Source organism: Falco biarmicus, chromosome 5 (genome assembly GCF_023638135.1).
Source record: "Falco biarmicus isolate bFalBia1 chromosome 5, bFalBia1.pri, whole genome shotgun sequence".
Classification (NCBI taxonomy): domain Eukaryota; kingdom Metazoa; phylum Chordata; class Aves; order Falconiformes; family Falconidae; genus Falco; species Falco biarmicus.
The window spans coordinates 20,348,124-20,363,650 of record NC_079292.1 but is presented as its reverse complement, the minus strand read 5'-3'; the positions used below and the strand labels follow the sequence as shown (position 1 = coordinate 20,363,650).

General features: G+C 47.6%; 1 protein-coding gene across 11 annotated transcripts in view; it reads right to left on the bottom strand.

Annotated features, from left to right (window-relative positions):
- The window catches only part of SHANK3 (SH3 and multiple ankyrin repeat domains 3), a 375,700-nt gene that overhangs the window by 268,090 nt on the left and 92,083 nt on the right, over positions 1–15,527 (bottom strand). For all 11 annotated transcript variants that reach the window (XR_008821984.1, XM_056339563.1, XM_056339567.1 and 8 more), the window contains 4 exons: positions 14,440–14,591; positions 13,959–14,126; positions 12,847–12,963; positions 11,459–11,536 (listed from right to left, as the gene is read on the bottom strand). Coding sequence is in view for 10 of the 11 variants with exons in the window: in XM_056339563.1 (XP_056195538.1) it covers positions 11,459–11,536; positions 12,847–12,963; positions 13,959–14,126; positions 14,440–14,591 (515 nt within the window). In the remaining variant the exon portion in view is untranslated. The remainder of the gene's footprint in view (positions 1–11,458; positions 11,537–12,846; positions 12,964–13,958; positions 14,127–14,439; positions 14,592–15,527) is intronic.

Here is a 15,527-nt window from a genome sequence, read left to right as displayed (position 1 = left end):
GGAAAAGCAAGCAAGGTGATGAGAACAGTCACTGAGCACCCCAAAAGGTGTTGAGCCCAGCTCAGCTCCACAGTCAAGCCCAGAAGTGCCCATCTTACCTGTGGAAACAGTGGTCACTCTAAAAGTAGCAAATGGGCACTGCAGTCACGAATAGTTTATTTTTGTTGCAAACTACGCTTTTAAAATCTGGATTATGAGCAAGTTTTTAATTAATCTGAATAAGAAAGGTTAGAAGAAGCTGGGTTACTATATTACCTAATCATTAAGCACAACAAAAAGCCTAAGCACAGATAGTAGATTTCTCTGAGGTCCCAAACTTCAATCCACTGTAATGTTAAAAGTTAACAAACATACTTTTAAATATTAAGAAAAATGTTTTCCCACTCAGATAGCAAATGCATTAAGTTTGTGGAAAATGTGCTGTGATTTTAATACATAACAGGTTGGATAACCACTCCAGCGTCAACAGGAACTCCACACCTCCATAAATTATTTTTATTTCTACTATAGTAGAGCTTGAACGCAAAATCAGTAGGCTCTGCACACAGTTACAAAAACCTGCAACCCTTACAATCCAAATGTTTGACAAGAGAGAACAGATGGGGGAGGACAAGGTTACTGTTGTAGCGATGACAAGAAAAATATGGAGCTTATTAATAAAAATAATGCTATAGACGTTCTCACATCAGCTAAAATTTTTGGCATTAGTTAGGACTAAATCCTTAAAACATGGCAAACAGCAGCTGTTGTTTCTGTGCTTTACACATGTTGAGGAACAAAGGCAGCTAACTAGCAAGAGCTTACAGCTAAGCTAACTAAACTGTACAATATCAACTAGCTTTACCACTTCCTTCCAAGTATTCTTTAACACTGAACCCTTATAAACTACTTAAGAATTAAATTTATTAATTTATATGACATCACAAGATATGATGTCATTAAGAAATTAGAAATCCAGACGCTGTCAGCTAAAATTTAATTTAAATTAGGAAAAATCACAGTTAACTGAAGACATTCTTTAACAAAATCACTCCATTTGAGAATATTCTGTTGCCTGGGCAACATGACTACAAATTGCAGAGTTCAGACCATGATGCCTATTTTAAACCAACAAGATACAAATCTTTGAAGAAAATACATCTAACAACCTGTTTGTATTGTACCAAAAAGCTGATACAAATGGTATGTTAAGATAACATCAAAGTGTAAAACTCTAAAGATTTAAGAAGGACCATTCAAAGTGTTATAAGGCCCAATTATATACATGGCAGATGCAGTAGAGGTGAAGGAAGGTCAAGGTGCAAAACAGGGATACAACAAGCAAGGTGTGCAAAGAGCAAGGGAGCCACAGGAACACACATTACAACGCGCTCTCACCGGGAGCCGGTTGAGCGCTTTGGCACAGCCGGAGAGCTTTAGCACCACAAACGCCGGAGGGTTTGCTGTCTTTTGGCTTGAGCTTTTTACTCCACCATTGGCTGTGATCATGCAGTAAATACCATCAAATCAGCAGATCAGTTGCGCCTTGTAAAAGTGACACATACAGCATTTGGGGCAGTATCTGCCTTTGTGCCCAGTTCTGAAAACGGTTTATGAATCGCCTTTATTTTTTGACAAAGTGCCAGAGATCTGCAGACCATGAGCTGAGCCACGCTGCCAAAGACCTGCTAGGAACAATCTCAGGCATTAGTGCTGAACTCTGATCATCTGTGACGGTTCTCAGATGCCTGGAAGAGAAGGGAAGTTACAACCAGCTTTAAATATGCAGCACTGGGAGAGGAACATTGCACTCTAGACCAGGCAGCTTAATTTTATGGTCTGGAAAAAAGCTGGCCAAAGCAGATCATTTGTAAACGGAGATGACCAAACAACAGCAAGCTGTAAAGAGCAAACCAGATTTAAGGGATCCAAGTTACTTCTAGGAGAGGGTAGCAGGCCAGGCTTTGTGAAGAGCGAAGAAACTGAAGATACCACATAGCTGTCTTCTGCAAAATTCTGACAGCCTTATGTGACAGTCTCAGAAACAACAAATTAAATCTAGCTGAAACTCCTGCCAAGTTATGAAAAACTGATTAGAAAACTAATTCATGACTAACTGTCAGACTAAAAATGTATGCTAAATGAATTTTACAGGACCCTACCCCAGGTTCAGTAGTACTCAATTTTTCCATTAGCCACCTGGATGATGGAGTGCAGAAAACGCTTATTAAATTCTTAGATGAGACTAAACTGAAAGAAGACGCAAAGTCATTAGAGGATTAGAATTGAAATAATTGTTGAAAACTCAGGAAATAGGCGGGAGTGGGAAGATGTGGTCAATTGAGACAAAAATATCGAGTTTATGTACAGGGATTACAGAAGACGGAGCCAACCTCTTCTCCGAGGCATACAAGGAGCAAGAGTCAATGGGCACAAGGTGTAATGGGACAAACTGGGCATAACGAAAAGGCTCTTCAGCAGAGGAACGGCCGAGTATGGGAACAAGCTCCAAGGCTGGAGTGCTCCAGGCATGGGGACTTCCCACACCTGGCTGAGCAATGCCCCCAGCACCCTCAGCAGCCATGGGGCCAGCCCATCTGAGCAGGAGGAGAGACACCCCTGGGTCTCCCCAGCCCCAATGGCTCAGCAAGTCCAGGCACAAACGCACACTGGGAGACAGCAGGCAGCAATCCTGCTGGAGGTGATCTACAGAATGCAGGATTGCAAGCTGAAATTGAGTCAACAAAGTCACATTGTGGCAGAAAAGGGAAAACATACCAGGACTTACAATTAGCAGCCTTACCTCTAACTGTGATGTAACCCCTCTGCTCTGTGCGGAACCAGCTGGGTTTCAGCTGGAGGCGGCTACTTTTAGGAACAGAGTTAAATAAAAGATATAGGGAGAATCCAGAGTAAAACAGCAGTAACGATCAGATGCAGATGATGCTTTCAAGGTCTCTGCAGGAAAGCCTGCATGCTCTGGGACATTCAGCCCAGAAGACTGGGTGGGGAAGGGGTGATCTGACTGTAAAAACAGAAAGAAGTCAGCTGCAGCAAGGACAAAAATCATCTGTTCTCAATAACCATGGAAAAGTAATGGGCTTAAATTTCAATTTAAGATTCATGTCAGATGTCAGAAGATGCTTTCTGAGAGTGCACACAGTTATAAGGGCAGAAGCAGACCACAGCACTCAGCACAGTGGGCGCTCACAAGTGGGTGAGCAAACACCAGGAATAAAACTTTCAGAGCTGATCCTGGGTGAAAGGGAAAGAAAAGACCCCAAAAATGACACCTCTGGTTCCTTAGTCCTAGCTTTCTACTGCCTTCCTCAATGGGGTGACTGGCTGTGAATGAGGGGAATGCAGGAAGATTGTCTGCCCTGATCCTGGGAAGGAGTTCAGTGTGGTCTCCTGCAGCATCTTTATTGCAAAACAGGACAGGGATGGTTTGGGCAGGTGGACAATGAGGTAGGTGGAAAGCTGGCTCGACCACCAGACTCAAAAGTGGGGTGGTGGCCCATACAGAGTGCAGGTGGTAGCTGATTATGAGCCCATTCCTCAGGTATGGAGATGGTCCCTTTTGGTACCTTCATCGACAGCCAGGATGGTAGCAGGGAGATCCCTGCCACCAGCCTTGGGAGCAGCTGGCAGGCAGAAGGGCAGGGCTGCTTGTCTGCGGGACTCCCCAGGCTGGAGAAATGGACCAAGAGGGACTGGTGGGGCTTGGCCGGGAAAAGCACTGAGTCTGGCCCATGAGCTGCAGCAGCCCTGTGGCTTCTCCCAAAAGGCCTGGGGCATCCCAGGGCCTCTCAGACCCGGTGCCATCAGCACCCTCAGACAATGGAGGCTGAGCACCTCCCAGGCAGTGATGGCCCGAGGGCAGCCAGTGGGGTGAGGGCAGGGGTTGCCATCCTCTGCTCCACACTGGCGAGACCAGCTGGGATACCAGGGCCAGGCTGGGCTCGCCAGCACAGGATGGACATTGCAGTACTGTGGCAAGTCCCATGGGCACCTCGAGATGGTCGGGGCTGGAGCGTGGGAGGGGCTGAGTGTGGGGTTTGCTCAGCCCACAGAGGAGAAGGCGAAGGGGAACCCAGTGCACCACAGCCAGAGCAGCTCTGCATCAACAAAGCCTGTGCTAGTTACAACAAGAAACTTTGGGTTTGTTTTTTGGGGTTTTTTTTTTCGGTTGGTTGGTTTTTGTTGGTTTTGTTTGGGTTTTTTAGGTAATCATGTTATAAGTAAACAAACAGAGAGCCATACCACACACCCCAAAAATCTGTTTAGAAGAATTTGGGGGTGGGGGGGCCAGAAATCACAAAAACGTGGCAATCAAAAGGACACACAAGCACAACTTTTTCACACAAAAGCAGCAGCTCTGATTGAAATTTAACAATTACATTAGAAGAAACTTGAATCAACTACTTGCATACTATTTTTATATTCTGCAAATGACAACCCTGTATGTGTATAAATGGAAATGTTCAACCATGAGTATCATGAGGACAAAGAAACTTGTACTAAATTGACATTTACTGATCATTAAAGAAAAACTTGTCTGCACTTCTAACCTACATCAGATGTGTTTGGGATGAGCTAACACAAACGATCCCATAGCTCCACTGGCATACAATTTCAACAGGAAAGAAATTGCAATCTATGTTTAGTTTTGGCTCAACACCAGTCACCTGCTCACATACATAAGCAAACCTTTAGATCAATATGAAAGAAAATTCCGAGTTGCTTTTATTTAAATAAATAACACTGAATTATTACCTCTTGATAATTAAAACTTACAATGCTGAGTTCACATTTTGATAGGTCCTCACAGCCATTTTTATTGGCTGTAAAAGTTGTATTTACAAAAGACTCACACATTTCTAATAATTTTCCAGTGTATACCTTGGGTAAGTAAATAGTCCAAAGCAGAGTGGAAATCAGAGACAGATGGTTAAACCATACAACCAAGATGCAGTCTACAGGTAATTTTTCTTACATGCTATGATTTTGGTACTATAAGCAGCACATAGGCACCAAGAGCACTGGGGCCTTGCATGGGTCAGCCCTTATCAACCTGAAACGTTGCTGAGGAGACAAAGGAAAAGCCACCTTTGACTTTGGCCAAGTGATGTGATTTGTGGAAAACACAGGTGAGAAGTCTCCATCCAGAAAAGGCATGTCAAAGGAGCAGTAAAGTGTCTTCCATTACCACTGGGAAAGGAGGATTGGAAGAACACATGCACAAAGAAAGATGGCTTACCAGTGACTGTACACCCCCGTAAACACAGATGTGAACTAGAAACACCCCAGTACCCCATCTGTCTCCCTTTGAACTATCACAGGAGCCCAAGCTCATTGCCATATCCCCTCTCCTTCCAAATCTGAACACAAAAGGTAGAGCATGCCCCTCATCATTTCAGATCCTCTTCCACCTCAGAGGAAGAAGTCAGTGCCTCAGCGGGCTTTGGGCAACGCAGATACGCAATAAGCCAGCATGTGGATGAGGCCGCTTGAGAAACTGCAACAGCTCACCCACCCTGCACGTACGTGCGTGCTACCAATGACACTGTGGCAGCTGCACCCTTGCTGCAGAGGGGTCCTGAAGTCCTTCCTGCGTGCACCAGCTGCAGACTGCTCCACCAGCACAACTTCAGCTCTGAGATGCCACAATAAACAGTACCTAGGGAAGGCAAGGTCCAAGCTCTAGTGTGGACACCTAGAAATATCAAGGGTGAAAATATTCAACAAGTGATTCTGAAGTCATTTGGGCACTGAACACACTCCTCTGATGAAGGCTGGACCTTTCACTATAGCCAGTTACAGCAAGGTCTGTCACATGGCCATTGCGGTTGACCCACAGACCTTCCAGGAACATATGGGGCAGCGTAAGGAACTTCCAAAACTTTCCAGACAAGAAGGATCCATCTTGACATTGAGAACACAAAATTCAGGCTCCATGTTAGAGATGTGAGGTTTGGGAAGGAAAACTGGGAAGTTAACACTGTGAACAAGATAAAACTTGGATGCTTCTTAGAGGGAAACTGCTGGCACCTCTAACAGGCCACTGAAAAATACAGTGCGAGGCAGGTGACGACCTGACCGTAAGGACTTAAGACTGTTTCTACTTTTTACCCGGGGGTAAAGGCAACTGGAAAACCGACTTTTATTAAACAAAAGGTGAAAAAATTACTCAGAGGTTCAAAGTGTAGGGTTGCCAGCATACAACACCTGGTTTAATACCATCAGAGTACTGGGTTCCTGAGAAAGAAAACACTTAAGTGAGTCCTTAAGACATCTGAAAGCCAGGGAGGAAAAGTACAGCAAGACCTGATGCACTGACGAGACTAGCCAAGGGGTTAGAAACCAGAGGACTCAACCCAGCTAAGGCAGGGTCTTACCCCCAGCTCACACCAGTTACACAAAACATCTGGGACTGATGGGGACACAGATGCACAGGCACATGAAGCAGAAACAAACCGTTTGGTACAGCTACTGAGCAGCAGCGGTTTAGGATTCTCCTGCTGTTTACAGGGAAATCTCAATGTGGAAAAAAGCAGGGTTCCTGTGGTGGCAGCAAGTCTCCAGCCCCACACCACAAGGCAGACTGCTGAGACACAGGAGTGGCACAGACGGCCCAACCTCTTTGATACAGAGGCAGGAAAACCAGCAGTTCCTTGTGTCCTCTGAGAAGAAGTAAGACAGATGGAGCCTTCCATGTCTCATCTTTATGTGTATAGAAATTAGGACATTACACTATGTATGGGTGGACAGTTAGATGGGGGGAAAAAAAAAGGATGGTTAGGCTCAGAGAGTGGTTGTTAATGGGTCATTCTTTATCCAAAGGCCAGTGACAGGTGGAGCATCACAGAGGTCATCAAGTCTACAAGTGACAACAAACTGGGGGAAATGGTCAACATCCACAAGGCAGGGCTGCCACCCAGAGGGACCTGGACAGGCTGGAGGAATAGATCAGCAGGACCTCCAGGAAATTAAAAAAGCACAAATGTAAATTCTGTTTTTGGGAAAGAAGCAGTTTTGGTAACAACACAGACTGGGGAGCAGTTCAGCAGAAAAGAAAAGGTCCTGGAGGTCTTGGTAGATAGCAAGCTGGATTAGAGCCATGGGGACAGTGACTTCGGCAAGAGCAGAGGGTATCTCCTTCCCCCTCACACACCAGATAAGAAATGGTTTTATGGGGTCTTTGTTATCAGTGGCAAGTTGAACTCCAGTGTGACACAGGAAAGCTGTTCCATATGGCCTGTCTACACCACCAGGTGTGGATCATCATTCTGATTAAGTTCAGCTTGCAAAGGTAAATGATTTCATTTCCAAGTCAAATCATGTGATTTGCATGCTCAGAGAGGGACACGGTCATTTCACAGAATTTGAAAGGTCTTCTCTTTTGCAATCACTCTGTCAACCTGGCATTGAGGAAAGGGAAAACAGAAACCCAACATACTGCAGTTGAACAGCAGCTAGCACTTAACATTTCCATAAAAAACACAAGAAACTGCAGACAGGCTGACCTGGACGACTTTGAGCTATCAGTCCCATGCAAGAAAAAGACTGACGCAGTGAGAGTGAGTAACCTTATTATAATATTAAAAAAGCATCTCTTGAAGAACAAGATTTAGAGACAAGTCTTCACTCTCCTAAGAGACAAAACATTGCCTAACATTGCCACCCTGAACTTAATGAATACAGGATTTCAGCTCCCTGGGATCCCGTACAAATCACTGGTGGGAGGGAAGATGCCACTGACTCAGCCACCATTCACAGTGTTTGCACAACTGCCTGCCTATATGCCTGTCCACAAGTTCCGGTCCTCTGCTGGGTACCTTCCTGCTGTTTAAATGGGATGGTGCGTTCATGACATCAACAACGGCAACAGCCAGTTTTCACAGTCCTGGCTTCAGCGCCTGTCCTTCCCATCACAGGCTCCTGGCCCCATGGCATGCTCCAGCAGCCAACACCCCAAGTTCAGTCAGTGAGCACCTCAAGGCACGTGAGAGGTTGGAGAGACAACCAGTGCTTTGGCAGCACTTGTTTCTGATCAATGATACTGCTAAAGCAGCTGGAAGGAGGGGGAGGCGGGGGGGGGGGGGAGCAGTGACAAACAACTTTATTTTCATCCAGTGCATTTTGAGTATGCAATACCCTACCTGAAAAATGACGGCTCCATCCTTCTGTGATAAGACCGTACTTGGATGAGGCTGGGGAGCTTTGGGAAGGACTGCATCTGCACAGGGGACTCTCTTACACAATTTACGGATGTATGGATGAAAAGCCAGCTAAGAGCAATTGAAGACAGATGTAGGTACAAACTTGGCTCAGGAAAAGAGAGATGCAGATTGCCAGAAGCTAGGAAGATACTCTGGGAGAATTCTCACCCCAAAGCCACCCTGCTCTTCCGCTCTTCCCTGAAGCCTACCACCAGCCACAAAGAGGTGAGACTGCTCCCAGCCCTCCTGCCCCACCACACAGGCCAGGCACTGCACTCCACGAATGGGTGTCAGGCCCCTTTGCAACAGGAGGAACTCAGAGAGAGAGAGGTGGTGTGCTGCCCCAGGCCACAAGCACACTGACATGCCTTAGGGAAGATAACCAAACAATTACAACTTCTAAACCCTCTAAATTACTCAGTGCTATCTCAAGCCATCTCGGGACACTGACACCAAGCTATCTGATTAACAACAGCAATCAAATTAACAGGAGGTATGTGCAGTAAACTGACTAAATAGCCACACAGCAGCAGATGTATTTTACGGGAGCTCCCAGCAGCCACAGAACTGTGGGGTAGCACACACTCACTCTTACAGGCTTGGCTCTCCTCTGCCATGCTGAAACTCCATCCTAGCAAGCCAGCACCCCGTTACCACATGAAGATGGAACGTGAGAAAGCACCAGACTTTGCAGCAACAGTGACTTAATGACATGCTGAAGTGTCAAGCAAGCAATCCAAGCAGGGATTGGGAGTGTTTCTGTTTGAAAGCTGGGAACCGAAGGCAGCACACCACACTAATACCAAATTCTGGTTTGGATTTGCCAATAAACAAACCGATTGGATTACCAATGACAGTTTCCATTCTCAGGAACAGAAACTTCCAATAAGTTGCACTACTTCAAAAAGAAAGAGGCAAACACCGGTCTTTCCTCATTAAGATCCACTAGGACCAGGCAAGACATGAGCAAAATCAGAGCAGGAGCCATTTGCCTTCTTCCATCACCTGCTACACCATGTTCTACAAATGCTCAAAGCAAAAAGATTGCACTTTCTTCATCTCCTGATTCCAAAAGTTGAGCTCATCTCAAAAGGGAGGCAGCAGTTTCCTGCAAGAAGCCTTTCCCTGGGAATAAATATTTTTACACTAAATTGGAGAGCAGTCAGATGGGACCATCCTCAATCCCCAGAGCAAAGCTCCACGGAGAACAGCAGCCTCTGAGCAAAGCAGACCTTGCCACATCATGCCCTTTCCAGATCTACTTCCAGAGGCGGGAGATAACACAGAGCAGATAGAGGAAGGTTCGAGCTATGGTGGATTTGCGAAGAACAAGGCTGTCCACCCTGGGCTGAGCTCCAGCATCCTTCAGCATTTGCTGTGGTTAGCAAGGCCCCACCAGTCACTCAGAGCAAAGCTGCAGTGGCACACACCCACGGTCCCCAGGCCACTGTGGAGGGGAGGACAAGCCTCCCTCCTCTGCCACCAGGCACCCACATGGCATCATACAAGTGACGCTCCTAGCTACAAAGCTCCCCCAGCTATGACCAGACAACCATCACTTAATAGGTGAATTAATTGCATGGCATAAATCTCAAGTTCCTGCATGTGACAAAAACCAGACCATCTATAAGGATGCTCACTTTGACCTTCAAGGCCCTTTTTCCTCTTGGCATCCAAGCCAACATGTAGCACAGCTTGTGGGGAACATGGTCTCAGTCTTAATAAAGAAATTACTTTTAAACAAGACTATAAGCTATGTATTCATTTCCTGAAACTATGTAAACATTTTTAGCTCCTCACACTGTACACACAAGTGATTCAGAACTGATTATATGTCTGCTTGATTCCTATATACAATCATGGTAAGTACACACATGAGTACTGCATACTCTTTAGGACAGGATGCTTAGTTTGCATTAAAATATACTTAAATTTTAAGTGAAATATCTTCATGCAGAATGGAACATCACTGCAGCAGCTTGCAGCAGGGTGTTCAGGGAGAATCACGGCTGGTTCACCAGAGCTGCCAGCAAGCGGTCAGGTCAGAGGATGCCTTGGGTCCCCAGCATACAGCACACACACTGCACAGGGATTTGGTGCCTTCCCAGTAAAATTTGTCCCTTGGCACGCAGGAGGCTCACTAGAGATACCCAGTTCTTCTGCACAGGAGGCAACACCAGTGCAGCATGACCCATTGTGGCAGATTTCCAGCACATGCAGAACATCTGCCCAGGAATTCCCTGCCCACCTCTCCAGGATCTGTTGCCACTCCAATGGCAGCCATACATGCACAACAAGAGCGACTGTGTCTATAAGAAGGCTCCTTTCTCACAGGGGCCACGCACGATGTTTGCAGGGACTGCATGACATCATTGTGGTCATCACACTTGCAACTCTGTGGCCTAAAGCCACTATAAACAACACCAAAGGGGAAGCAAAAAAAAAGCATTTCTAAAGGGCTAATAATTAGCAAGCTCATCTGCAGCCACCCAAGCTGGTATATGAGTAAGACACTGACAGACACTCTCTGCTCTCGAGGGACACCTGAAGATTAGGACATTGAGTCACAACAGTTCTGAAAGGTCCTCAGGCAAATGACTGTGCCTTAATAAGAGCAAAAACAGGATGGCCATTCCAAGTTCAAAAACTTTTTAAAAGGGCAAAGCAGATGGGAAGAGACCTTTTGCATCACAGGCTGCAGCCTGCAGGCATTCACTTCCCATGATTTGCAAACTTATGGAAGGCATCACACTGCAAAATGACAGAGTTGCCCTTTTCCACCTCTGTTACCCAGCATACTTACTAGAAAGCTATTCCAGAGTTTCACGTCTCTTGTGGCTAGAGGTCTTCTAACCTCTAGTTTAAGTTTATTAACAGCAAGTTTAGGTGCTTTCATTTCTGTGGCAACACTGTCCTTTATTTCTAAGGATTCTCCTCATTCTCTACCATTTACTGCAACATTTCTGCAGACAGCAAAAACATTTCCTTTCCATCTCCACTACACACAACCAGAAAGCTCTTTCATTCTCCCACCATAAGATACCACTTTCATAGCCCTTTGCATGTGTACCACATGTTCTCTTTCCTCCCTCCTGCTCCAGCAATTAAGTTGGTGTCAGAACAAACATCCCGGATCAATGGTTTTGTTCCAGTAAGCTTTACCCCACACATGCCCCAGACACGTTGCAGAGGTTGCCCTTGTCAGGGGCCATGAGGAGCTCTGCGGGAGGAATGAGGCCTGGAGCTTGCTGCCTCACCTGGAACGCTGTCTGGCTGTTGTAGTTGCGAATCTCTTTGCTTGCACCGCGGAAGAGGAGAACCCGAGCGCAGCTCTCCTGTGAAAACAAGCAAGGGGGAAAGGGGAAGAGACAAATTAGCACTGCAGGTTGGCGACAACAAAGCAGCAAACCCTGTGGTTTCATCGCGCTCAGAAAGCCTCCTTCAGCAAGAGCAAGTAAGGATGCTCAACCCCTACCAACTGGTCACCCCAACCCCAGGATGATTGAAGTCCACCTGTGTGTGTGCAGCTCTGGGGCACTGGCACCATGGCCATGCCCAAACATCATTCCAAGAGCACAGGCACAGCAGTCACACACATTCCCAGGTATTGCGATATCCCTAAAGCCTTCTATTGATTTTGTTTTGAATTCTCTGTGCTTCTAAATGATGTTAATTCAACAAGTTTATGAGCCCCTGTATGCTTTAATGCTGCTTTACCCACCCATCCCCATGGGCAGGCACCTGGGTACAAGAGCCCTTCATGTGCAGAACGTACCTACAAGCCACAAATCGCCCTCCATGTACTAGTGCCTATGGCAAAACATATCACTGTTCAATTGTTAAAGCATGGACACCTCAGAAACTGAAAATTCCCTTTATAGTGAAAACCCACATAATACAACATACAAAAATCTCTAAGAATGAACAAAACCTACAGTAGAAAACCTTAGATACTGACATCCACATTTCAGAAAGAAAATAGTGGGTGTATAAGAGTAGAGAGGGCTCTGCCACCACCCTCGGTTTCGCTCTCCTGAACTAAGGTTAGCAAAGACATGAAAATAAAAGAGAAATTGCCCCCTATTTGCCTGGACAGTCTTCTTCACAGTTCAGAAATTAGCACTCAGAATTTAGCACCACTCATAAGAAGGACGAGACCCCAGTCCACGTGCCCTCCCAAAATAGGGTGAAAGCCCCAGGATGTGTGCCTAACAAGCCCTGCTTGTGGCACACACCCACCTCACATTAAATGTGAGCACCTGGGCCAAATTAGCACTCTCCACCCAGGCAAACTGCTCCCTCCCAACCAGTAATGGGGGCTCGCTGTGAAGTAGGAATAGGAACCAGAGGGAAAATTACAGAACACATTAGGCAGTAAATTAGCAAAAACTTCTCAGGAATGGGAACAGATTAAACCATAGATGCTTCTCTAGCCACCTGGCTCTTGAGAAATCCAAAACCAGACTTGCTACAAACAGGAGGAGCCTCATCCCAGGGCAAGGTGTGGATACAAGCACCTTTCTGGGTCTGGGAACAGTAATAGCAATGAGAAGGTGCTCCAGGCCGATGTGTTTGCTTTATCTCAGGCAGGCTGGTGCCTCATCTATACTTTCTCATTCTCATGCCCCAAATCACACAGATGTACCTGGTTATAGAGAGCACAAATGTGAAGAGCGGTGTTTCCTGAGGCATTCTGTGCAGTCATATCGGCTCCATAGAAGAGAAGATGCTCCAGGTGCTGAACATGGCCATAGCGACATGCCTGCTTGAAACGCAAAATGGAAAAAAGAAAGAAAAAAGGAAAATCAGGGAGCAGCAGGAAGATGACAAATCCCGTAACATCCTCTGCTGGATTCATCCATGCTAGAAAAGTTGATTCAGGCTGGACCTGTAACCTGAAAAGTCCTATTAACATGCATGGAGACACACTGCTGCTCCTTACAGCAATATACACCTGAATACTTATTGGACAAATTATCTCTAGATCAATGGCAGATTTTGGATTCACATCATACTGGTACCAGAGCCTTCTCCATAATTATCTGGTGAAAAGAAGCCCTGAAGCACAAGCAGGCAAAGAGGAGGACAACAGCCCAACATCTCTAGTTAACTGGTGTGCTCTTTTCCTCTAGGTTTGGTCCATCTTGGGACCAGCCATCCTCAAAGATCTGCCAAGGCAATGTAGGATGGAGGCAGGAAGGAGGACAGTCATATCCAGTAAATCGAGATCACAAATACAAACCTGTTTTTTCATTCTCATCCTTAGCTGTGCCAGTGCTCATCCACCTTGCAGGGGGCTGACAGCTGTGTGCTTTGGGAGGCCACGCACCCAAAGACAACATATCCTCATGATGGTCCAAGACAAGGGGGCTCGAGGCAGAGCCAGCACATCTTCCCTTCTCCCAAAGGAAGATGTCTTGAAGCACAGCCAGTTCAGGTTCCCTAACCCTAGCCCATATCTTCCCTACACCAAATCCACTTGTTAGTGTGTTGGACTGAGATCCCAAAGCACTGTCCTATGAGCCAGTCATAATCTGGGGAGGATCCCAGAAACTACTGACCAAGGCCAGAAGAAAACACCCCGAGCATTGGCCTGGCATGGCAGCCAGAGCTGGCACACCGTGTTCAAGTCCTCCACACAGAAGCCTGGCCCCCTGTGCCGGCCCCCCTGCTGAACAGTGGGGTGGGATGATCCCCTTGTCCTGGCAGCAGGATAGCATTTACCCCGGCCGGATCACATCTCACTGTCCGCCCCACCTGGTGGATCTCCTGCCAGCCGTTCTCATCCACGCAGCCAAGCCGGGCGTAGTCGTGCAGCAGGAGTTCGCAGCAGTAGGGGTCCCCCCCCACCATGGCACTGTGGTACAGCGGCGTCAGCCCCCGGCTGTCCTTGTAGTCTGGGGAGGCACCCAGGTCCAGCAGCGTCTGCAAGAGAAGTATCTGCCTCACTCTGCAGCTTCAGGTGGTCACGCAGGAGGAAAACCTGCCCTGCAGAGGGTCTGGGGATGCCCCGGCCATGGCAGCAGGCACTGCTCACCCTATCTTCCCTGCAAGACTCACATTACCAGTGCCACACTTTTGTAATGGGCTGTGCTCCCCGACAGCAATATGAGAGATGCTATGGCCCTGGAAGGGCACAACCCTGCTGGCAGCCTGGACGGGGTGGGAGGAGGAGCCAGTGCTGGGGTGCAGGGCAGACGGGAGGGAGAGAACGCGCGGTGGCTCCCCCCAAACTCACCAGCAGCGCTGCATGGTTGCGGCACCGGACGGCTTTGTGAAGAGCTGTCATCCCCTCCCGCGTACGGAAATCCAGGTGCGCTCCCCCATTGCGCAGGGCCTTGATCATCTCGGCGCTGAGCTCCAGCTGAGCAGCCGCGGTCAGGGGACATTCTGTAGAGCCCCAGGAGAGAGATGGGTGAGAACTTCTGGTGTGCCCACCCCTTCAACAGGAACCGTGGCACCACACTGGCCTCTCGCTTGGGCACATCTCCTGCCTGGCCTCCAGCAATGCAAGGTGCTCCGCATTTCCCTCGAGATTGCTGCACCAAACCCCACGTCCACTCCCAGCCCTACTCAGATACGAGTTTTTTCCAAATGCCTGCAGGCACGGTCTGAGTGTGCTAGAGGCTGTCCATCCATTTCTTTTGGGTGTGGATGAGAGCCCTGCAGAGGAAAGGGTGGAGGAATGTGCTGGCAGTTTAATGAATGGCAGAAATGGCTTTGCGGGCTCTTGCGCTGCAGGAAAGCACACATCTGGACACACCACTTATATAAAGGGAAGATGAAGGGGGTGAAAATCAACATCCTTGTTCAGTTTCTCCCTGCAGCAAGGCATGGAGAAGGGGCTGGTGTTCCAGGGTAGACACATGGCTATGCTCCCAGCACCACCACCAGCATCCACAGAGCTGTCCCACAGCTGGTCCTCACTGCCTGACATCACCAGCAGCAAGCTCCAACTCCAAACGTGAAATGCTCATCTCAAATGGGAGGAACACCCCTGCACCTGTGTGAAACCCCCTTGCCTTGGAGGAACCGGGCTCATCACACAGCAGACAGAGCCTGCACACACTGGTTCAATTCCAGCTCCAACTAGGAAACAGCCCCAACTCCCAGGACTGCCCAGCACATAGGACTTGCTCCCCTGAGGGATATAATTCTAGCAGACAATGGAAGAACTAACAGAATCCCCTTCAACAGTGCACACCCACCAGCCCCCAGCCACCCTCTGCCTTTGTTTTGCAGGTGGGAGCAGGAGCCCCAATGTACATCTGCTGCTCCCGGTCAGTGCGTGCAGCTCAGGGATGCAGAAAGGCACCGCTGCACGGG